Source organism: Clarias gariepinus, chromosome 26 (genome assembly GCF_024256425.1).
Source record: "Clarias gariepinus isolate MV-2021 ecotype Netherlands chromosome 26, CGAR_prim_01v2, whole genome shotgun sequence".
NCBI classification, from domain to species: domain Eukaryota; kingdom Metazoa; phylum Chordata; class Actinopteri; order Siluriformes; family Clariidae; genus Clarias; species Clarias gariepinus.
This window is the reverse complement of record NC_071125.1, coordinates 8031608-8057282: the sequence shown is the minus strand read 5'-3', so window position 1 is coordinate 8057282 and position 25675 is coordinate 8031608. Positions and strand designations below refer to the sequence as shown.

Here is a 25675-nt window from a genome sequence, read left to right as displayed (position 1 = left end):
GGTCACCCTTAGGCGCTTAGTGAATTCCAGCGTAGTACAGTGATACTGTAGGATGCCACTTGTCCAGTCGAGTTTCCTCGCTACTAAATATTCCACAGTCAAATGTTAGTGGTATTATAACAAAGTGGAAGCAATTGGGAATGACAGGAACTCAGCCATGAAGTGTAGGCCACGTCAAATCAAAGAAAGGGGTCAGCGAATGCTGACATACATAGTGCACAGATGTCGGCAACTTTCTGCAGTCAATCGCTACAGTCCTCCAAACTTCATGTGGCCTTCAGATTTGCTCAAAAACAAATCTTCGTGAGCTTCGTGAAATTGATTTCCAAGGCCGAGCAGCTACACCAAACAATGCAATGCAAAGCATTGCGATGCGGATGCAGTGCTGTAAAGTATGCCACCACTGGACTTTAAAATAGTGGAGACGTGTTCTCTGGAGTGACAAATCATGCTTCTTCCTGGCAATTCAATAGACTTAATAGTACTCATTTGACTGCATTGTGCCACGATGGTGAACAATTCAGTATGAAAATCAAGCCAGCTATACACATTAGTGGGTAGTGGGAGCATGGGTAGCTCAGGAGTTAAGACTTTGGTCGTTGGACTACTGGAGGTTGAGGGGACCAAATCCCAGCACCAGCAGGAGGCTCCATTTACTGCTCACATGTGTAACAAGATAAAGCAAGTCCCTCTGCATAAGGACATCTGCCAGACACTGTGATTGTAAATGCAGTGTGAAGCAAACCTTTGAACATAAATCAAAGCTCAGGGGAAATCAGGAATGTGTCAGCAAAGACTGGATAACTTAAGCAGGCAAGGCTGTCTTGTTCAGTTTTGTGACTCACAGTGTCCTGTTGTTCCTGTCGCAACATTTTAAAATCAGCCATCCCTGTACACAATGCCAACAGGAAGTAGTTGGTCGTTTGACGACAGCTAGAATTCTGACTGACGGCACTAATGAAAGGCTACTACAAATGAGATCATAGCTCTGTTATTACCAGAATGAAACCGAGGTCCTTATAATTTGTACTGGCTACATTCTTAGACGTTCAGACAATTTACTTACGTGGAAACAAAAATGTTCTGGGTTATGTCATGCTGATGTAGAGTTTGTCCAGATGACAAAAGTTTGTCGAATGTACATTCTGTCACACACAACCTCGCTCGTGTAATATTTTATGTTACCTTTTAAGGCTAAAGTCTTCCATCAAGATGCTGCTTTTTTGTTGAAGTGCAACTCCTGGAGTTGCTCTGTTCTTCTGTAGAAAACCTTGGCAAGCTTTTCTCTGTTTTGGTCCCCAGAGCTTTATATTCAAAGAATGTATGAAGAAATGTAACTGATCCTTTTTTTAATCCATTTTGGGTTTTTCTTTTTTCAATTTATTGTTGGGAGGCCAGGATTGAAGGTTTAAGTAAAGAACACTACTTAAAAGCCAGACATGTTTTGCTTTCCCCATTGGTTTATTTTTGTATTTTTCTGTTAACCTTTCTCCCCTAAAACAACGGTGTAAAATCACAAGGCACCATGCATACATACAGAAGCGCACACACACAATTTGCACTTGTTTACACCTAAGGACCATTTTTAGTGTATGGATAAATGGTTTCTTGTATTTATGCTTTAGCTGGTTATATGCATACTGTATACTCTGCATCAAGAAAGTGTTGCTAAACCTGCACTTTTTTATATCTTATCATTTTATATAATTTTCTCAAACTCATCATAGATCACAAGCACATACAGTATAGACACACTATAAGCGATTTGGAAACACCAATCAAACTACTTTGCATGTCTTTGGTCTGTGGGAGGTCCATGCTAACGTAGTTCAGTACAGTATATTGTGGTGGAAGTGCTTACCTTGCTCCTACTCTTTTGCAGTATAAAATATTGCCCAATTTTACCCAATTGCAAACTAAATTTGTTACATATTGCTGTTTAAATTAAGAACAGGTAGAAAGGAATGAGAGTCTAAGAGTCTGTCATTCATGCCGTTATTCCATACTTGTAGACCATCCAGATCTATTTCCGATATTTGTGGGATAACAGTGAATTTAGTAGTGTATGAAGGTAGGAAGGTACTTGGTGTATCATCAGGTAAGGGGAAAGTGGACAAGGAGACTTGGTGGTGGAATGAGGAAGTCCAGGAGTGTATACAGGGAAAGAGGCTAGCTAAGAAGAAGTGGGACACTGAGAGGACTGAAGAGAGTAGACAGGAGTACAGGGAGATGCAGAGTAAGGTGAAGGTAGAGGTGGCAAAGGCCAAACAAAGAGCATATGAGGACTTGTTTAACAAGATCTTGGAGAGTGAGAGGATTCCAGAGGAATGGAGGAGAAGTGTATTGGTGCCAATTTTTAAGAACAAGGGAGATGTGCAAAGCTGTGGCAATTATAGAGGTATAAAGCTAATGAGCCAGACAATGAAGCTGTGGGAAAGAGTAGTGGAAGCTAGGTTAAGGGCAGAGGTAAGCATTTGTGAGCAGCAATATGGTTTTATGCCTAGAAAGAGTACATCAGATGCAGTATTTGCTTTGAGGATGCTGGCGGAGAAGTACAGAGAAGGTAACAGGGAGTTGCATCGTGTCTTTTTAGATTTAGAGAAAGCATATGACAGGGTGCCAAGAGAGGAGCTGTGGTATTGTATGAGCAAGTCTGGAGTGGCAGAGAAGTATGTTAGAGTGGTGCAGGACATGTATGAGAGCTGTAAGACAGTGGTAAGATGTGCTGTAGGTGTGACAGAAGAGTTTAAGGTGGAGGTGGGTCTGCATCAAGGATCGGCTCTAAGTTCCTTTTTGTTTGCTTTGGTAATGGACAGGATGACAGATGAGGTAAGACAGGAGTCCCCGTGGACTATGATGTTTGCAGATGACATTGTGCTTTGTAGCGAGAGCAGGGAACAGGTGGAGGAAAATTTGGAGAGGTGGAGGTATGCTCTGGAAAGCAGAGGAATGAAGGTTAGCCGCAGCAAGACGGAATACATGTGTGTAAATGAGAGGGACCCAGGAGGATCAGTGAGGCTACAGGGAGCAGAGGTAAAGAAGGTGCAGGATTTTAAGTACTTGGGGTCAACGTTCCAGAGCAATGGTGAGTGTGGAAAGGAGGTGAAGAGGCGGGTACAGGCAGGTTGGAATGGGTGGAGAAAAGTGTCAGGTGTGTTGTGCGATAAAAGAGTATCAGCGAGAATGAAAGGAAAGGTGTACAGGACAGTGGTGAGACCAGCGATGCTCTACGGCTTAGAGACAGTGGCGCTGAAGAAAAGACAGGAGGCAGAGTTGGAGGTAGCAGAGCTGAAGATGTTGAGGTTCTCCTTGGGAGTGACAAGGATGGATAGGATTAAGAATGAGTTTATCAGAGGGACAACCTACGTTAGATGTTTTGGAGATAAAGTCAGAGAGGCCAGATTGAGGTGGTTTGGGCATGTTCAGAGGAGAGATTGTGAATATATCGGTAGAAGGATGCTGAGGTTGGAACTGCCAGGCAGGAGGTCTAGAGGAAGACCAAAGAGGAGATTTATGGATGCAGTGAGAGAGGACATGAAGTTAGTTGGTCTGAGAGAAGAGGATGCAGAGGATAGGGTTAGATGGAGGCAGATGATTCGCTGTGGCGACCCCTGAAAGGGAACAGCCGAAAGACAAAGAAGAAGAAGTGAATTTAGTAGCGTGTGTGTGTGGAATATTTCTGAGGCTCAGTCAGCAGCTTGTGTTGGCCGTACACGCTCCTGCACAAAACAAAACCTGCCTCTCTCTGATCTCCTTCTATGGTCTTTTGGTTTTCTTACTACAGTCTCAAAAGTAAGTGTGTATGTGTGTAAGGCTCGGCAAAGTAATAAAATCCAGCCACGTGATTCCTGAACCTCTGATTCCTTTTCAATACAATGCTGAAAATAAAACTTGGTAAACGCAGACAAGCAACATGTTCATAACCACACATCAATTCCATCACAGCCAGGCCAGAATGTTCGAGACTTTGTAACCAAAAAGAAGCATTAAGCACTTTACATGACTTCATCATCTGGTTATTATGTGTAATCCGAGTCAGACTAAGGTCATTAACCTCCTCTTTATTGTTCCCTAATATAAATCGGATTACACGATGGAGCTTGCTTTTATCTAATGCACATGTGAGTTGCTTTTACAGTAAAAAGCTTTTAACAAAATACAGTAATGCAGATGGGGTGTCCTAACGGCTGCCTTTTTTTGAAAAACAAAATAAAATGTCTAAATAATAAGAGGCTAGCTGTTCCAACACCGTGTTTTGTGTTTAAACAATGGCTATTTGATATGTCTAGGTTTTAAACAGTACCAGTATATTTTTGGATTCCTTTCAGTGTATCTCTAAACTAGTTTTTAGCTATCTTCCTTCTGTCGAAAATCGAAAAATCACAAAACTGGAGAAGAAAGTTGTTTTGTTTTTAAATAACTGGAGACCAATTTTAGTGTCTAATTTGCAAATTGGATAAGTTTTTTTTGCTGCATTTATGTGAAGGCAGAATTCTGTCTCGTGTATCTTTCAGGGCCACTTTACATCTTTCATTCACACAGTGTTTCGAAATATGAAGTCATAAAAGAGACTATCTGCATAAATGCAACATGTGAATGCAGTAATTACAGTTGCGCTGATGACAGCAGCTAGCGTTAGTAAGCCAAGCTAAACATACTTAAATTAAAATGCTTAAAGCTAAACATTCTCACAACAAAGGATTCCAACACTGTAAACATGCAGCAAACAGCCGAAAAATGCTGGATACCATTAAAGAATGAAATTTTATTTAAAAAATACAAGTAAACAATTTACTTACTACCCAACACAACTACAATAACTTAACAACTAATAGCAGCAAAGTAGTTGGTATTCTCGGTATGCTACAAACCAGCATTCTTTTGCACAAATATGTCCATATTTACCTCATCAGGTAAAATACGACGACACCACTCCTGACTTTGTTTTTTGTGTTGGTCTGACTGGGGTCTGAGACATACACACTGCCAGCTAATGTTCACAAGCTGTTACACACGGCACATCCTGCTGCTTTTAACTTTATCCTGTGTGTCCTCAAATGTTTCATTAGGTTTGACATTCCCCTTTTACACACAATTGTTGAAAGACATTTGCTGCATGTTAACAGTGTCGGAATCCTTTGTTGTGAGAATGTTTAGCTTTAAGCATTTTAATTTAAGTATGTTTAGCTTGGCTTACTAACGCTAGCTGCTGTCATCAGAGCAACTGTAATTACTGCATTCACATGTTGCATTTATGCAGATAGTCTCTTTTATGACTTTATATTTCGAAATATGAAAATATGAACACTCGCTTTACTACTAACATAAGTTGTATTTGTATTATAAGAACTGTCTGACTTGCACTTACTCAGTCGGGAATTTATTTTGCGTGCAATGAGAGGGTGAGGGGTCTTACGTCTGTTTCAGAGAACCAGAGGACAAATATTAAAATCAGTCATGCAAGCATTTAAGCTGCACCAAACTAAGGCACTGAAATGATTTCTAATTCGGTTCTAGTACGTACCGGTACCATATTAGCACTCGGTTTCGCTACCCAAACCTATATAACATCACCTTAATTTATTCGCTCAACAGTTAAAAGCCATCCCATTCAGCATGAATTCCAAACGATCATGTAATCAGGTTTTCCAGCTACAGCTATAATGCAGGTGATTAGATGGTCATTCTGTGGGTGTAAGATGCATCAGGACATACAAATGTCATGTGTCCCAGACCACCTTTAAATGTGGTTCATGATCATCCTGTCTTTGAGACGGACGCTTTCGACCCTGTTTACACCCGTACTTAGCGCTGACCCTTGTGGTCCAATTACTCCGAACACAGTACTGCCAGATGTGAACAGGGCCTAAGGAAAGAGCTATCATCTCTCTTCTACATACATTAGCGCACAGATAATCATGGTTGGCCATTGCCACTGTTATTAACAGGGAAGAAACAGTATACCATCAGCTCTGTTGCATTCAGAAGTTTCCTGAGCTGAAGTGATCAGGCAAAGCTACAATGTGTGATTATAATCCATATTTTATAATAATTTTTTTATTGTTAATAGTGTTTAGTGTAAACTATAGAACTATTTTCCCAATTCTCAAACTCCAACACACCAAGCACTAATTATCCATCCACATACAGTATTCAGACATTTTAAGGTAAATATCAAAAAGGTGTTCATTACAGTGTTCAGCTGTATAACCAGGACAGTTAATATTTTTCTGCAATAAAAAGCAGTAGTAGTAGTAAATAACTTTTTTTTTTTTTTTTTTTTTGGTTCGTCTGTTGTCCAAACAATTGCATTAACGTTCTCTCAGCGTATCAGTAAGATAAATTTTGTAGCACAGATAGGCAAGAATCTTACAACAACAAAAAAAGATTAGTCAGTTAATTGTAAAAATGGTATAAATGTATGTATTTTACATTATTCACATTCCTTTAACAAAGACAATGACTCTAGCAAAGGAAGCACCAACGTGGATTGCCTCTCAAAGTCTTAATTTAATTCGTTTTGTTGGCCATCACAAATTTTGTTACATGAAGTAAGGTTCATAGATTTACTAGACTGAGCCACCATGCAAATAATTTACTAGATTAACCCACCATGCAAATAAAGGTAAATTAGCATGGATGCGATCATGTAGCACATAGTTTCTGTACAATAAACAGTAAAAAGGTGAGTGATTCTGCTCTTGCATCATACATAGATACTGTAGGACGCTTATGACGATTTACATGAATCTGATTTCTGCTTTACCTATCTGTGTGAGTAATCCAAGTTAAAATGATTATACCATCAAGCCAGTATGTATAGTGCCGGATGTTGTGAGATTGAGAAAAAGCAGCATTCTGGCTTCCACATGAACACAATCTGGCATTAATTTTTATTTATTTTTACTTGCTTGTTTGTTTATCCTGTTTTTTTCTGTAACCAAATTACAGTTTTTGAAAAGTAGCATCGATATATTTTAATTGTTGCCTTTTTAAATTAATACACCAATCTAAATTATTGGCTTGTTCCATTCCTTGCATCATGCATTATAGTTATTAAAGCATATAGTTGTGAAGCTTCTTTTGTTGAAACACAGCTACAGAGCAAATGAAAATATTTGTTTTGCAACATTTTTTTCCTGCTTTTTTTAACTTGAAACTATTTCTGCTTGGCCAAGCTTATTGATTTGTTTTTTGTAAAACTTTTTTTTTTTTTATTAGCAGGCCTGTGATAGACACGATAGATTTTACTTGTTTATTGGCATTTAACAGGTATTTGTCAGTTCTACAATCTTTAATAAATAAGACATAGTTAAAGTCTAAAATATATTATTATGTGATGTTTAGAGGTAAATATCCACAGCATTTGCAGTTCATTATACATTACTACACTACTTGGATGTCCTGCCTAAGGCCCGTTTGTTAAACTTGTCTAGAGCGGACTGTAATTCATGTGCTAATGCTGACTCTGCAGGGATGATTACAGACCCGATGGTGTTGTTTCGCAGCGGTAGCGTAAATAAGATAAAAATGTTACAAGCACTTTTCCACCGCTAAACTGAGACACATCATGCGTATGTTTTGCTTTTAGAAGTCACTCTGTTCGACTGCAAAAAGTGCACTCCTGCAAGCATATAATTTATTTTTTTTCTTTTTATCCTGGTCGAATACCTGTTTGTTTCATCTTTAGTAACGATCATATCATGGCTAAATAGTTTACCAGACTCTGTGCTTAGAAAGCATTAAAAAAAAATATTCAGTAAGATGGACATTTAAACATTTCACATTGCTGTTTTCTTTCTACTGTCTCTGTACGCGCACAACTTCATTTGGATGGAAGGTAAAAATCTTTTTATTACTTAAAGGCTAAGGGTTAATTTTTCCAGCTGGCCTCAGGCATTCATTTCCTTTATTTTCCAAATGTGTGTGTACATGGACAGGGAGCATCTTCCAGCCTATCTGTTCTTCTCTTTTGTTCTTCTACTCTCACCTGCTCCTTTTTTCTCTCTTCTGTTCTCTACCCTTTTTGCCTCCTCCTATCTCTTCAATCTCCTTAGTGTCAGATATTGTCTTTATGAACAGTTATTGTCTGAGTGCTAATGTTGTACAGAGCCCATCCTGTAAAAGCATTCTTAATAAAAAAATTAATGTACTGGTAAGCTCAGAAATACCAAAAGACCATGAGAGAGCAACTAAAGTGGAATGACGAAGAATTCTTTCCTTGGCGAAAAAAAGCCTCTTTACTACATCTAACCAAGTTGCTATCATTCTGAATGTTGGGATGAAACTGCATCATTGTCGAAGTCTATGATCAAGAGACGTCTTCATATATGTAAATACAGAGCGTTTACCTCAATATGCAAACCACTGGTAACACTAAAGAACAGAAAGGTGAGAAAAAACCCTAAAAACTAATTTAATATCCTACCTTGATCTTATACAAGATTAACTTAGAAGAAAAGAAGGAAGGGCTCATGTTCCAAAGCATACCACTTCATCTGTCAAACTTGTTAAAACAGTGTTATGGCAGGAGCGTGTATGTATGGCTCCCTGTGGAACTGGAGCACTGGTGTTTATTGATGAAGTGACTGCTGATATAAGTAGCAGGATATATCCCAAAGTGTACAGTATAGAGCTATACGTTCTGCTGAGAATATGTCAAATGCTGAGAAACTTATAGGAGAGCACTTCACAGTACAGATAAATAATGAACGAAAATGTATCACAAAAGCAACGAAAGAGCTTCTTTAAAGCAAAGAAATAAATTGTGCTTCAATGGCTAAGTCAGACACCGGACATCAGCTCAATTAAGCTTGCTTTTCACTTACTGAAGACACATGTGAAGGCAGAAAGAGCCAGAAAGCATGCAGCAGCTGGAGGCAGCTGCAGTAAAAAGGTCAGGCTAAGCATCTCAAGCAAGGAATCTCAAAATTCAGTGATAGCCGTGGGTTCCAGACTTCAGGCAGTCACCAACAGCAAAGGATTTGCATACAGGTATTAAAAAATTATCTTTATAATTGTTCAATTGTCCAGTAACTTTTAAGTCTGGGTAGGGGCAGATGTAAAATTACCAAACTTGTATCGCTGTCCGTGCATGCTCAGACATGGGGTCGTCATGCACACACGGTTATGTATACTTATGGACTTCTTTATTAGGTGCAGGTACACCTCCTCGGACAATTATGTGGCAGAAACACAGTGCATAGAATCACGTATTTAGAGGTCAAGAGTTAACACATCAAACATCATACTGTGGAAAAGGATGTGATCTCAGTGAATGTTTCCATGGTGTGGTTTTTGGTAACATAGAAAATTAGTATTTACAACTGTGGAGGGCAGAAAAGCATTTTGGTGCACACAGCATATTGCACACTGGGAAGAATGGGATATAACTGCAGAAGCCGACACCTGATGCTGCATTGTGTCCTGACATGAATTGGACAGCTGAAGTTATAGAAAATATCTCCTTCACATTATAACATTTGTTGAGATTAGTGCTGCAGTTCTTGTCCAAAAATCACCAATGAAATTGAAAAAATGTCTCACTTGAGCAGAGAAACTCATGGATGTTCACCATAAGTCTGTTTAAGTTCAGTCAGATGTGAAAGAAGAACTATCGAGCTGTCTACATTGTCGAATGTAAGCCAGATTAGAAACACTCCTGCTATGCATCGGTTTCAGTGGGCTCATCTCGTGATTCATGAATTTTACACGCTATGCACGCATAAACTCTCACATGCTTCCTAAACGCGGGATCGGGGGTCACTATCATGTTCATATTGTCTTCTCTAAGGTGTTGGTGACTTCATAATAGCGAAACACATTCCTGCTGTATAGTAGGATCGATTCAGTAATATTGCGATTCTGTTGTGTGGAAAATTGTGTATTCCCATCCCTACTGTCTAGGCCTTGCAGATCGTTTGCTTTCTCCACATGAACAAGCTCGGCTTCCGTCATAGATCTCTATTTTTGGTTCCCTCCAAGCACATGCACTTATGTAGATTGCTTAGTTGAAAGGCAGTTTATTGGATCAGGAAATAGTTGCCGTCTAGATATCAGAAAGTGGAAGGTTTTTTATAGACTTTCATAGTGTTTTAATTTGTTTTATTTACTTTCCGTGGTCTGAATAGTGAAGTGAAGACATGGCTTGTTAAAAAAAAGACACTCAACAACGGAAACTATGTTTAAAGATGAACGAAGAGAGAAGTATGCTTTTATTCTCCCAACATTAAATTCAGAACTGATGTCTCATCTGTTCAGCATCAATGGAGCTAATCAAAAGTGGCAATGTGAAGTTGTTTGATGGAACAATATATAACCACTTCATATGGTCCTATTTATAGCTATAAACTCATCACTGTTAGTTAAGTCACTATGTCGCCAGTCAGTCATGCTAATTATATATTCTAAGCAAGAAATATATGGTTCATAAATGTTCAATCACCAGCTCAAAATCTACAATGTTTAGTAAAAACAACTCTGTTCTATACCTACAACCAACTGCTAGTGCATTACCTTACAATTAAGATACATGCCTGATTGAGAGGCAAGTAGAAATGCATGTTTCTGAAAGGTGTGTTTGGTGGTTATTTGTGTATCGCAGAAATTAGACCACTGTTTTTCCTCTCAGCAAATATTTTTTTAGAATCAAAAGATGCAAACTGCTTCATTCTTGCAATTGCAATATTTTTCAGAACGGATTTGCGTGTCATGACAGTTCACATTCATGAATACAAGTGACTATAATTTTAAGCGTCAGTCATCTAAAACAGCATGCACGCACACGTCGATACATCTTTTCCCTGCACTATCTGGGTTAAAACTCATTCATTTCAAAGAATCGATGGATTTTTGCAAAAATATTCCTATGATTTTGTTCAGGAGCTATTGCTAGTAGCAGTTTTCATAGTAGGACCACATATGAAAGTGACTCAGATCAAATCTGAAAACATTTGATTTGTGTCTGAAAAAACAGCCCTAAAAAAATCAGATCTGTGTCACATGGGTGAAAAAAAAAAAATCGGAAAAGGCGATTTATAGTGGTAATGTGAACGTAGTCTAATATACAGAATAAATACAATATACTGAATTTTTCCAATATACTTAGACGTTGTGGTTCAGGGTTTTCTAATTTACTATGATGGAATGAATATGATGATTGAGTATGCTTAGACTTGGGCAATCTAATCCTCTTCATGGTAGTAAAAGATATCCAGTGATGTTTTCTCAGATTATAAATCAGATGAAAAAAATGAATGAAAATGAATTCTTTTTTGTCAAAAATCATGCAGCTGCTGTAAGAATTCCACATTGGATTAGTTATAACTTTCAAATTAAGCAAAAGGAGCATTTTTTTTTTTCTCAGCAATATAATAGGATATGAGCTAACTGACATGATCATGGGTTTGTACCCCTAACTACAGCTGAGCTTTTATGATTGCCACTGACAAAAAACAGTTCCTGACTAGTTGGTAATATTATTATGCCTCACCATACTCTTATCAAATCTGAAATCGTGGAAATGCTTGTTTGCTTTTATTACAGCCTTTTAATTCTAGATTATTTTAGATGGTTTTTTTTTATTGTCAACTTGCACCAGCAAGGAAGCAGCAAGATCACTTTAAACCTTTACTAGGCAGCAAATTTCTCGACATGTTTTGGCCAGCATACTAGAATGGAAAATACTTTGAATTAAAGCCATTACCATGTTACCTATGTCTGTCATCATCACTAAAAATAAATGATTCTACTGTATGAGACTTGTGGTGTTCAGCTCAGCTTATGAATTTAATTTTTTTGTTTATACAATTAAATAGCAGTTGATAACGCTGTAACCTCAAATTGCAGATGGTGTGAATGTTTTTTATTTCAATCTGTGTGATTTGTCACTCCTCGCTGTCTGAAGCCAGAGTGCTGTTACAGTTAAGATGTTAAAAGGGATCAGTTCCAAATCAGTGATTAGTCAGTTTCCACTCCACTGTAAAACACTACAGCTGTTCACGGTCTGCGTGTGCGTTATGTCATACTGCAGAATTAGACTTTTCAGGGTTCATTCCAAAAATGGTCAAAACAAACCCAACTTATTTTTATTTAAAACTGCCATTAAATTTTTTTGTCACTAATTATATCAATAGTGCTTATTTGAGAACTGTTAACAAGCCACCTCCTACCTCTCTTTTTTTCCCTTTCTCTCCCTGCAGGAGATGTCTCTGGTGGCCCCCGAGTCACCATCAGAACAGGCCAGAAGAGTCTTTCAGACCTTCGATCCGGAAGGTAAAACAATCCCAACAGAGGATGCATAATATAACAACTCATCATTTGCATTCACGAAGAAGGATGAACACAGTTTTTAAACACACAGTCTCTAGAGAGCAGTTGGAGAAAATTTAATTATAATAAGAGAGACAGGTAAAGATAGATATACAGAGTGGGATGCTTTAACAGCATAAAGATGGATCTAAATAGAAAAAAAAAAAAGCACCTCTTGGGGTTGATGTGTCTCACTGTCTGTCAGAGTAAGGAAAAACCAACATCAGTGTTTATTTTCTTGTTCCAAGGAGAATGGATGGACAGCCAGCTGACAAAAGAGAGCCTGAGTGTTGTTGGTTTTTTTTTTTATAAAGTTTATGTCCGGAAAGAATTAAAGACCTCACAGCCACTGAGTATCCCAACCATGATAAACCAGAAGTATGTTTACATGGAGTAATATTCATCGAATAAATTCTTAAAGAGTCAGTGGGGGGAAAAAGTACATTAACAATAATAATAAATCCACCATTCCCATTTTCTGCCCCACAGCCATTATGTTCTTTCATTATTTTCTTTCCACAGTGTAGCCTTTTGCGGTGATGTCCTCAATGCTTAATTTCCGTCTAAATCCTGGTGTTTTTATAGAAGCTTATAGACTTCTTAAACATTATTATTATAATTATTACTGCTGCTGCTACTGCATTGGAAATATAATATGGTACAATACAATCTAAAAGTCTTCACAATTCAGATTAATTATCCTAAATGTTCCTAGTGTAGAAGATGCATTCATAGTCTATAATAGTCATTGATATATACTCATAGTCAAATAATTGGACAAGCCCTCAATGGCGTCACCCATAGGTTTTCTGTAAAGTGGTTTTGAATCCTAAATGTAAATGGATGGCACTAATGGAGCCTGTGTGTTAATGAGAACATGCCTACATACTTCAGTTATCACAACTCATCTACCTTAGGTTTAGTTAAGCTCACGTTAATCTATATGCAAACTGTCCTCTGTGTTTGATTGAACTTTGCCTGTACCCAAAACATCATCCAGTGTCACTGTTACTTGTGTCAAGTTAAACTGCAAAAATTCCTGTTAGCTAGTTATCTAAAGTGATGCATATCTGACAGCTAGCTGTTTGACCCCTCAACTGAGCTAAACTGAGCTTGCTCATTCACCCAATTATCCATAACTTTTGGCTTGGTATAATGTTAACAGACAAGTTGCAAAAAATTTACCCCTGTACAGCTGGAATTAATGTGGAACAAGGGATTTAGGGGTTTATTTTCCAAGTCTTTTGGCTACGTACATAGTACCAATAGGAATAGAAAAAATGCTTTCACCCCTGTTAAATGCACTGCCAGTCACCAGCTCTGCCAGTCGTAGTAGGATATGAGTTGACAGAGCAAAATGCTAAATAAAATAAACAAACAAATCATAATTTGTTGATGTTGAATGTTCATGGAACTGTTATAAAAAGCAATATCACACCCAAGGTTGTACTATTGTGACTTTAGCACTCTGGCTACACCCTGGTGCCTATCACTGCTAGCCTATTCGGCACAATAAAATTTCTACGAACACCATTTATTAACAGCAGATTTTGATTTTGATTTGCTTATCACATAGTCTAACACACAATTGTGAAATAGTAATGCTTGCAATTAAATGCAATTTATTCTAATATTCTTCTTTTAAAGCGTAGTATACTGATAGCTCACAAAATAGTATGAGTATGATCCCCACTATTCTAGACATTTAATGCTTCAAGCAACCAAAACATAGGACTGGGGAAGACGTTAGAGCTTCCACTTGCCTGGAGGTCTAGCTTAATGAATTTATAATTTGTCCAGTCTGGTTATTTTCGTGTCATTTCGTGTGTTTCTGTCTTGGAGATATGCTTGTAAAAAGCAAAAGTCAAACTAATGTGCACTTAACTGTGGTCAGTTAATAGTAATCTCAGCTGGTGTGCAGTTTAGTGTAGATTATTATCTTGCTGCTGTATACTTGTCATGTGTGTTTGTGTATTGTAGATATCTGTTTTTGTCGTTTGTGTAAGATAAAGCATTTTCTGTAGTTCTCTATTATTTATTGCTCACAGTATGGAAGCTATGGTGCCAAAGCTTCCTGAGGGATCGGCAGGTATACAGAGGAGGTGGATAGAGGGGGGAAAAATGTTAAGAGACCTTAGGCTTAACTAAAAAGTAATTCATCTGGCTTTTTAAGCATGCATAAGCCAGGACAATCATTCTTTTTAAGGATGTTAAGACAACATAATGCAAAGGCAACACAATGAATTTACCCAAACGTTGTGTGTGCATTTGGATTAGACATAAAAATGAAATGGTAATTCATTCATGTTTTTCCCCATGACTGGATGTAATTCAATGCATTACATCTCACAAATATCATGTTTGCCTCCTTTTTTATTTTTATTTTTTTAACCAGTGTATGTAAACCAGCACAGCAATAGAGAACTGAATACACATTATTACCATTGCATAGGGATGCAAACACTAATATTTACAGTAGAGTTTTCTTGCTGCACTGTTGGTATGCGGCAGCAGCCCAGGTTCAGTTATCGCGCATTAAGCTGTTGCATTAGACGGGACGTTCCTAGTGCATATGTTCCAAGGTGATAAATTAGGGAAGATTGCATCAGGAAGACCTTCTGGCTGTAACTACTGTCAAAAAAGAAGACAAAATCTGGATAGATGTTTTGAACTGGCTGTTGAACCAGTTTGTATAATAAAATGGAAAAAAAATGTATTTTCTTTCGCAGTACATAGCTTTCACAGTACACAGCCCCATTTAATTTTGGCCTGTTCCTAAGCTTCTGCTCTAAACCAAATGGCATACTTGTCTTTCAGAACTGAACATTTTTCCTTTCCTTTGTGTAAGTAAACTCCTGAGCTTAAATGTTATCTAAAGTCTGATTGAATTCTTTACAGTGTGTTTTTGTAAGGTGGAGAGAAATGGTCTCTGTGCTGTTCCTGACCAGATTTAAAATTAGAAACGAATAGATTGATTTGTTGTGGTATGTAGTGTTGGGTTACTGTCCACATTTTAGGGGAATTATATTTGTTATTTTTTTTGCTGTTTTCACCTAAAAAACTACAAATAGCCATAGTGGAATAAGTAATGCAAGTATTGAATATCCCTTCTGTATTATTGACCAATCCTGATCTCAGAGTAAGACACATGACTTTAAAGTTTTCAAAATTGCACTTTCTTGGGTCACACCATTTAAAAGTGGGTGGTTTATCTTTTGATCCTACTCCAAAATAATAAGTACTGTAGGAAACTATTTTCTCCTAATGTTAGTTTTATTTGTAAATAAACTTTTTGATAGAGACTTTGTTCAGATTTTAACTAGGCAGGCTCATTTCCTGGGCTAATTACATCTCTTTTTAACCAGGCTATTCATTTCTCTCTCTATTTACGAACACCAAAGCAGTCTTTACACCATTGAATAAATAAGGAAATTAGTCAGGTCATGACACAGTACTTTAGCTGTATAATGTAACACTGAATACACAATATATTTCCCCAGCAATAAAAATAAATAATTTAATCACAATGACTAGATGATGGCAAAAGGAAATGATTGTGTATCATCATGCATGCATCATAAAATAGAAAGGCATATTCTTTGTTTCTTCATTTTTGCATCACGTAATTTTTTGCTCTGTTGCCTCACAGAACATGAAACACTTCCACACATTTCCTAATTGTCCATTTTGAACTTGCCCTGAAGTTTCATGCAGGTTAAATGAGATGCTTGGATAGCAACAAGAACAATACTTTTCTTTAGAACGGAACAGTCATTTTTCATATTTGTGTAGGTAAACTCAGAATTCAGCCGCAGGAAAAAAAATTATTTTCTTCCCCCCCCCCCCCCCCCCCCTCCCTTTTTTTTTTTTTACATGGACCCACGTAGCACAAGTTCCACTCTTTGTACAAGTCAAACACACTGCCACACATGCCAGAGCTCATGAATGCATATATTGTATGGAAAACTTTTGTGTATACATTTTTTGTCCTCAATCTTACCTTCTCGTTCATAGTTTATAATTTACATTAGGGACTGATGTAAAATTGTAATGGCCAACAGCCATAATAGTGAAATAAATATACCCTAAATAACCTCAAAGAGCTTATTGACTTTTTCAAGACAAAAATGTTCCTCTGGCGTTTGTTTAGGCACTCAGAATTGGTTTGAAGCTTTACAATCCTGTAACTGCAGGTACTTATTCTGACCCATCACATGTTGCACTATTCACATTAGCTGAGGTGTGACTTTGGTGTAAAGTTCACAGGTGATAAAGAATCTTTTCAGAATCAGTACCACAGGAAGTGGCCATAGACTCTCTATGTTTTAGAGAAAAAAACATTTATTTATTTTTTTTAGGGAAAAATTGTGTGTGCATTTGTCAGTCTAGTCCCAAGTGATCGCGTTCGTCTGTGTGTGTCTGTGTGCATCAGTCCAGTTCCACAGTATCAAGCAGTCGGGTGGCTTGTGAGAAGAAACTGTTATACAGTGTGGATGTGAGGGGCCCGAATTCTTCGGTACATTATTCCAGATGGCAGGAGGGTGAAGTGTGTGTGTGTGTGAGGGGTGTGTATGATCATCCACATTGCTGGTTTCTTTGCGGATGCAGCGTGTGGTGTAGATGTCTTCGATAAAGGGAAGAGAGACCCCAGTGATCTTCTCGGCTGTCATCACTATCCACTTTAGAGTCTTGCGGTCCGAGATGGCACAATTCCTAAACCAGACGGTGATGCAGCTGCTCAGTACGCTCTCGATACTCCCTCTGTAGAAAATAGTGAGAATCCGTGATGAAAGCTGGGCCTTCCACTTCTTCTTCTTTTTTCTTACTTACATTTTATGATTCACAGCTCTAGTCTTGATTCACTTAACTAGCACCTTTTAGCCTCGTCAGCCTTCATATGACCAGAGCATAGGAATAAGCAGCAAATTGCAGATTTTTTCTGCTAGCTGATCAGTTTATGATTTGTTCTTGCCTACAAAGTTAGCCCTTGAAAATGGTTCCAGTTTTATTTGCAGAAACTTTACTGATGTTACAAAGTGAGTTAATGAATGTTTCACTGTGAGCTTAATTATGTAATTAAAACAGTTTCCTCATTTTATTTATTTCTTTATTTTTTAATAGAGGTTTGCCAACATTGTGTTTAAGTTTTTCATACTTATACAAATATTTTTTCAGCGCTGTTTCTCCCAGTAATAAAACTCACAGTTTACTGTTTAACCAATAATTATTATGTATAGAGAGTGTAAGGAAAGGAAATTGTGCTAAGAAAGCCAGCGCATGCACTGAAATACATGTTAAAAAACTCAGATGCACAATGGAAAAGAGAGGGGGTTAAAAGTAATAGCTATACGACAAACACTAAGATGAGCTGCTATTAAGCATAAATCCTGTTCTATGGTTGACTGGTTTTGTTTGTGTCATCTCATTTTACTTGGCTTTAGAAAAATATTAAGACTTAAGTTCCTTTATACCTCATTCTTTTTTTTTTTACCCTAGCAGTAGGTCTAACCATATGTTTTCTCTTATCTACTTTTTCCTTTAGATAACGGGTTCATTCCTGACACATTGCTCGAGGACGTTATGAAGGCTTTGGATCTGGTCTCGGAGCCTGAGTAGTAAGTTTGTGCATGAGTGAATGTAATGTTTTCAGTGATAACAGTAGTCGGATGTTTTTGTGTATATTGGTATCCTGAGAGAAAGGGTGTATGCATGTATCCGTTTGTGCGTACAAAGAAGCACCTGCATTCCCTCCTCAGGTTACCAGCTGACTTTACTTTTCTTCACTTGGTTCACATATTCTTGGGTCAGCCTACAGGATGAAAAGCAAAGGAAAGACAGAAATGGAGGAAAACAATCTCGCTCTTTTATCTGAGCTCTTTTTGAAAACCTTTTGAAACTCTTACCTCATGAACATCTCATTTCCAGCCCTATCTTTAATAGGCAAGATACCGTGGAGTCGTTTCTAAGCAAGAGATCTCATTATGAAACTGCACATATTGGTATATTGTTGTACATAATTACTAGATGTGAAAGATCTGTGCCATGTCAGTCATCACATACGTCATAACATAAATAATATATGTGAGTGAATTAGATTGAACATATAAATTCAGTAGCAGTCCCTTTCAGGTCAGCAATGGCTTAGTTATTCACTGGAAAGAGGCCCTGAATATTCTGTAATAACTTTCTCTATGATGAAGCAATCTGACCCCAAAACATACGCTACATACCTTGATGTATGTGTAATCGATTGCATTTAAATGCAATGCTGGAATTTATCCTTGTTTTATGCCAGACACATCGAAACAGTGCTCTATGTTCCTGAACGTATTGGCAAGGGAAATCTGTCTCCGTACCACCCTCTAAATAACACTCGTTGAGGGTACGTGAGGCAGACCTTATTTCTTCCTAAATTTTCATCATTAAACAGGCCTTTTTTTTTATCCAGTACTACTGTAGAGCTGGCAGTTTTGTATACCTGTACCTTATGATGCATGATATGATTGATTACTGAATTGACTGATTGATTTTAGTCATATTGTCCACACTTACTAAGAACCTAGATAGCAGAGTCCTCTGTTTTGACGATACTCCTGTGGAAGAAAACCTACTGACAATTACAAAGACCTCAGACTGGAGATTCCTTCCATAAATGTTTAATTACAAAAAAACTCATTAAAAATCTTTACCTTATTAACTTTTGTTAATAACTCTCCTTCAAGATGAGCAAAAAATGTAAGCATTACAAAATTCATTAGTTTATTTATGATGGGAAACCCCCAAAAAACAAATACAGAACTGAAAACATTCAGTCCATGCAAATATCTTTATAACATGCAAGCATTCGGTCAGAGACCACCTTTAAGGCATAAACAAACACAATTATTTTCCTCAATGTGAAACACGTGTGTCAATCAGTTAAACACATGCAGCCTGATATTTGCAGGGAGATGTAGTTTTCGGGTTCAATATAGTTTAGTAGTAGTTTATACAAATTAAAGATACGGTGTCTATAGACACAACAGTAAAGAAGTACAATAAAAACAACAGGAATAACGGAAGAAATTATCCAAAGTTAACGAAAAAAGACTATGCAGTGTAAAAATAAAGATTTTATAGCTAAACACTCATAATTTCCTTCTTTAAACCCAATGGTGTCATTGTTCGTGAAGTAAGGAGCTGTCCCTGACGCAGTTTTTTGTCCACATCAACCCATCTGTGAAGAGTAACCTGTTCTATAACTTGAAATCTAAGCGATGAAAGAGAATGTAAACAGTTTTTAAAATGACCCGCCATAGGACAATTTACATCCTTTCAACTTGCTATCAATTCTGTTTAAGGATGAGTAGTTTTTCCAACATAAACTTTGATTCAATAGATACTGTAGACTATACAACTCTCAGCTTTATCGAAGAATTTAAGCTTTGTACCCACATGTACAGTGTACAGAGGTTTATTTCAGTTCTTTAGAAAGATTAAGCTGAAATCTGTGTTTGGGAATTCTAAGACACAATGGCCTGATAAATTTGTGTTTAAAAGTAAAGATAAATTTAAACCTAGCTAAAACCTTCTGTAGAGTGGTTTAAAAAGTAATTTTGAATAGCTATAAACATAAAAACAATTTATCTCACTATAATGTTAATTGTTAATGGTAACCACAGCGCTATACAGGGGAACCTTGGATTACAAGTAAGAGGAGGACTCAGTCTCTCCCTTCTCATCTTACACAGTAAACCTTTCTCCTCTCTTTATTTGAAATTCACACAAACACACATTAACGAAAAGACCATTTTGTCTGAAAAATTTGCAAGGATCATTGCTAATGACATTCGCGTAAGAACATACTAACAGAATCACTGCTGTAAAGTAAAACAAAAACAAATAAACCTGCACTTTACCTTTTAAAAAGAATCGCGATAGAGCTCTCTGTGCGTGTGTGTGTGTGTGTGTGTAAAGCCGAGGTGGGGTGTAAAGGCGAGAACTTTTTTTTTTTTTTTTTTTTTACAAATTTATTTACATTTCGACAGAATGTGTTTATAGTAAAAAAAAGCAGTAGAGTATTACAACAAGTGCATTAATGTGAACTAGGGATTGGGAGCTGTTCGAGCTGCTGTAGTAGAAAATGAAACACCACCCTTAGACCAATCATAATTGAGAATTACACTGTACAAATAATTCCAATGAGCATGACCTCTGTATGTATCCTTATTTCTTGAGTGTAAGCGTTTGATGGTGGGTGAGCAGATCACAGACGTTTTGCAGAACAAGCTTCCTTAAAAAGGAAAAGTCTGTTCATTTTAAAAAATTGGCATACTTGTGTTACAGCCCAGATGCCAGACATTACTCATGGCTATATATAACTTCTAAACCTTCTATTCCTGGGCATCATAGCTCATTGCAGACCGGTATTTCAACACTGATGTACACTATCCGGCCAAAAAAAAGTCATCACCTCCAGAAGGGTCAAATTATTTGCCTGCATCAAGTACCGAAAACAATTAAGGACATTTTAAATTACTGGATCTGGGTTTAGAACTGTCCAACACATTATTTTTTTAACTACTTTTTAAATCCCTTACATTATAGCTATAACTTGATATTATATTGGTTTGTATAAATTAGGTAAATGTTTAATACAGTATACATCCGCCATGAAATAGCCTGTGTAGCTGATATGGCAATAAACCCTAATACAAACAAACAATAAAAAAAGTCATGTGGTCTAATGAATCTAGATGGACACTACTCTTGAGCGATGGCAGCATCAGGGTAAGAAGCGAAGCAAATAAAGCGATGCACATGAAGCAATCATGCATAGTGGCAACTCTACAAGTTCTCAAGTTTTTTTTTTCTCTCTCTTTTTCTCTTGCTTACACATACTGTACAATGTCTTGTCTTTTTTTAAAACAGTGTCAATCTCATGAAGACCAAGTTGGATCCAGAGGGCTTAGGAATCATTCTGTTGGCTCCGTTCCTGCTCGAGTTCTTCCCTGATCAGGTAGCGCACCACATTCTCTCTTGTGCCAAGTCACTCCTGTTGTTCTTATTGGTCAGTGAAGATTGTGAGTTAAAATTCCAATACTGCCCGACAGGCACCATTTGGCGTTTACGCTGCTCGGCTCTGTTGTACCTCATTTGTTTGGTGATTATTTTTAAGGCCAGCATTCTTCTGTCTGTTTACAGCCACTTGGATGTGCTCTGACTTATTCCTTATGTTTTTGTATTCTATTCATATTGTTGATATTGTGATCATGTTCATCCAACATGTCACCCTTATAAAGAGCAATTGTACGGGTACATCATGTATTCCTTTTGGCAATCTTATTGATTGTTGACAACACTAGCAATATTTGAGCATATTTTTATGACTGAAGTAATCAAGTGTATTAATATACAGTGGAACCTTGGATAATGAGCATAATTTATTCCAGAAGTGGGCTCATATTTCAAAACACTCGTAAACCAAAGCTAATTTCCCCATAAGAAATAATGGATGACTCAAATTATTTGTTCCACAGCCCAAAAAATAAATACATGAAAATAATTAAACACAAAATATTAAGTAAAAATAAAGCAAATTAACCTGCATTTACCTTAAAAAAAAAAAGTACAAGTAAATCCCGACAGATAAGTGTGTGTGTGTGTGTGTGTGTGTGTGTGTGTGTGTGTGTGTGTGTGTGTGTGTGAGAGAATTTAAAGTAAGCAGTTACCCTTTCACCACTCTTTTGGCCTTACACATGCACGCACACAACGGAAACACTTTTATCTAAAAAATAAACAAGAAATCTCTCTTGTTTATTTTTTTTATAATGACACTTGATTGAGCGACACACTAACGTTATCACTGCTGTAAAGTAAAAGTAAAACAAATTACCCTGCACTTTACCTTTGAAAAGAATCACAACAGAGCAGTGTTTCTGTGTAGAGCAGGAAAGTAGGAGGGGTCTGTGTGTGTGGCACAGTGTCCAATGACACGTGAGCAGGCTCGAGCAGAGCCTCTCTAATGAGACTTGCTTTTGCTTTACAGAACATGCGCTGTACACACACGCATACAGACACAAAATAAAATATGTTTTAGGCACACACACGTGGTCACAGTGTCATGGTAAACAGTACACGCGTGCACGAATGTTGATTATACCAGTGAGAGATGCACACTAAAACCCAGCAAGGGAGACGATTACCCATGATTCCGCAGGGCAAGAGAGAGAAAAACCACTGGCTCAGTTGTGATCATGTGACGCTCAGCGTCAAAACAAGACGTGTGTACGTGATCCATGATACTCGTTACTCGTAAACCAAGACTTGTTCGTTTTCCAAGTCAAAATTTATTGAAAAACTTTGCTCGTCTTGCGGAACACTCGCAAACTGCATTAATCGTAATCCAAGGTTTTACTGTATTGTGTTAAATAATGTACATGTACAAAACATAGCCCTCATGACCACTAACATGCAGTAAGGTTTTTGTGGTGAAATTCTGGTTTTCCTCTCCCTGCTAAGGTTTTCATGTTAGCAAAAATTGGCAACTATGGTGCTGTAATATGACTTCTTAGTACTTCTCTTGTTCTCTTGTCTTCTGCATTTAGTGTGAAAGAGAGAATGTCTTTTAGACTTGGCATACTGTTGGCCTGCTCTTACTGTTGGCTGTGTGTTAAATAAATTAGGGGGTTAGGGATACATCTAGTACTGGCAAAAAGCCTCAGAATGACCAATCAAACATTCAAACCCCATTTCAGACACAAACACATGCGCACATGCTGCTGTAGTTGTGCCAGCGGTACACGGCTAGACTGTGTTATTTGGCTCCTTATACAGTTGTGTGTTCGGGTCTCAGTGAGGCAAAGAGCTGGGCTCCGGGACTTTTTTGGCTTGCTGGGCATTCGCTGTTATTTTATTTTATCAGGTTCTGAGTGTTTGATCTGGCCATTTTGTTGTATGTCCAGAAAAAAAAATGCTTTAATTTATAACTTTTCATGTTGCACGTGTAGCATGATTTTGTTCATTTTGATTAGTTTGTGCTGGACAGAGATCATTTAGAATTTCTTTGGCAGAAACACTGTAAAGCGAGATTAAGTCTGTCAGTTTGATTGATGCTTTTATTTAATGGCTTGGAGTCTTAAAATTAGGAGTCTACTGCACATTTCATTACATGTACTTGTTCTACCTACCTGATTGAATTATGAAAGACTTGAACAATCATATCTGTTAATCTTCTACAAACGACTGCATGTGGTTATCATAAAGGTGGTCTTCCACTCGATTGTGCACACTTGTGAACGTATCCTCTTGCTGTTGCAGGGCTCAGGAATTCCAGACTCATTTCCTGTGTACCACTACAACGGCCTCAAGCAGTCCAACCACAATGAGAAGGTAACACGCACTCACAACCTCACCCATATCAAGGCCATGCACAATATAGACACACCAATGGACATTATCACTATTTGGAGCTTTTGATCCTGTCTAATGCTCTGAGTGAAGTCTAAATGTAATTATTGAGACGATGTTTAGGCTTCTACCCTCGAACCCGTTTCAGCAGCCCACTCGCCACACTACTGATCTCCTTATGGTTAGTTTGCTGTTTCTGGCTTGAAAAGTTGACTGCCTTTGAAGACACTGGCAACAGACACATTCATTATGTTTAAATAAGTTATGATGGTTATGCCACATGAATACTAGAGGATTTTTAGCCCTAATTTGGCTTTCATGAGATCATGCTTGGCTTGTACTGAGGGCACTCCAAACATCATTGTCGAAACATATATAGGTGAGGTCAGAAAACGGGCAGACAGCGTTAACAAAGGCATATCTTTATTTATAGATGAGGCACAGGCACAGATCAAAATCCAGGAAAAGACCAGAATCACAAACACAGAACTGCAAACTAAAAACACTTGTAACTTAAAGGGACAGGAAATCACAGAAGGTCTTTACAATGGAATATAGAAACAAACTGGTTTAAATAGATAAACTAATCAAACGTTTACAGAAATGAGTCGAGTACAATAGTGACAGACTAGAGCAATAAACCAGTGACAAGGTGGAGACATGACTATAATTACAACCAGAGACACGGAAGGATTCTGTGCTGTATGCTGGAAGGGATAGCTCACGTTGTGCAATGAATTGCACGGATTAAGGATGAGATTGTGAAAAGAAGGTGGCTTTTACACAAACTACATCTTTTTTTCTACTATTTAAGCTTCGCGTCAAGGTACAAGTCAATGCGTTGCATTTAAAAAAAAAAAAAAAAAAAAAAAAAAAAGGGTCTTTAGTTTGAGGTGTGGTGTCAGTCTGAACAAGACAGATTAACCGATCAGCAAGGGAGCTCATTAATGCTGAGTCCAAGGTGCCATGAATTGTGAGCATGCAAAAAGTAGAAAATAAAGTAAAATCTAGTTGAGAAAGGTTCAATGGTCGCTGAACTGATGATTTCACATGCTCACTTGACTTCTCAATGCTATTAAATACATTCGTGTGCACACAACTACCATTCTATTTTAACCTTAAACGCTCCAGCTGAACGGATCCATGCGGAAACAAAGCATTGATATTAAAAAAATTTATTTAAAAAGGTATTGAACACTTCTTATATTTAAGTCCTGCTGGTCTTTTCATAGAAATCACCTAAAACAACCATAAAAGAGGATCATGTGTGTGGTATTTTTTTGTCTCTGTGATTTTTCTTTCTTTCTTTTTTTTATTATTTATTTATTTTTGCTCAATCATGTTTATGTAGTTTCAATGTAAGACACTCTATATTTCGGCACGGCAGCAACAAGCTCTCCATTATCCAGAGAGGCAAGTTTGAATCGCAGGTGATCCTGTAGCTTCTTGCACCTGGAAGGCCTAGAGGAAGCTGATTGGACAAGCTCTCTCAGAGTGGAGAGATGGGTGGCATTCTAGCATTTTAACATCAATCATGGTGACGCTAGTGCAGACAGCTCACGCCACGTGTCTCAGAGGAAACGCATAGCCTTGTTAGTAAGCAACTCCTTCACACTGCTTGCAGAACATTTAATATATTTAAGTCTTTAATTATGAGTGGGAGAACAACCAACTTCAAACCACTGTAAAATCACGTTGGCCTGTAATGTGTAGATTAACTAAAATGTGGGAGTTGTCTTCATAGTCATTTGTGTGTGTGTGAGATAGAGAGAGAACATGAAAAAGATTCCATGGGCTGGGATCCTCATCTCTTTTACTGTGACCAGTAGCTAAGTGTTTCCCTCCATCCATGCACAGAAGGCCATTTCCCATTTTCCACACACTTACCTATAAAGAGCTTGATGGCATTAACACACCATCCCAAGAGTGGGAGAAGCGCACACACATGCACCGCTTTCCTCGTATATCAAGTTATCTC

The 25675-nt window shown here is 37.7% G+C and overlaps 1 protein-coding gene across 3 annotated transcripts in view; it reads left to right on the top strand.

Moving 5' to 3' along the window:
• mindy3 (MINDY lysine 48 deubiquitinase 3) overlaps positions 1-25675 on the top strand; it is a 62007-nt gene that overhangs the window by 26265 nt on the left and 10067 nt on the right. For all 3 annotated transcript variants that reach the window (XM_053488272.1, XM_053488274.1, XM_053488275.1), the window contains 4 exons: positions 12201-12273; positions 17852-17924; positions 21220-21307; positions 23608-23679. In XM_053488272.1, coding sequence (XP_053344247.1) covers positions 12201-12273; positions 17852-17924; positions 21220-21307; positions 23608-23679 — 306 coding nt within the window. The remainder of the gene's footprint in view (positions 1-12200; positions 12274-17851; positions 17925-21219; positions 21308-23607; positions 23680-25675) is intronic.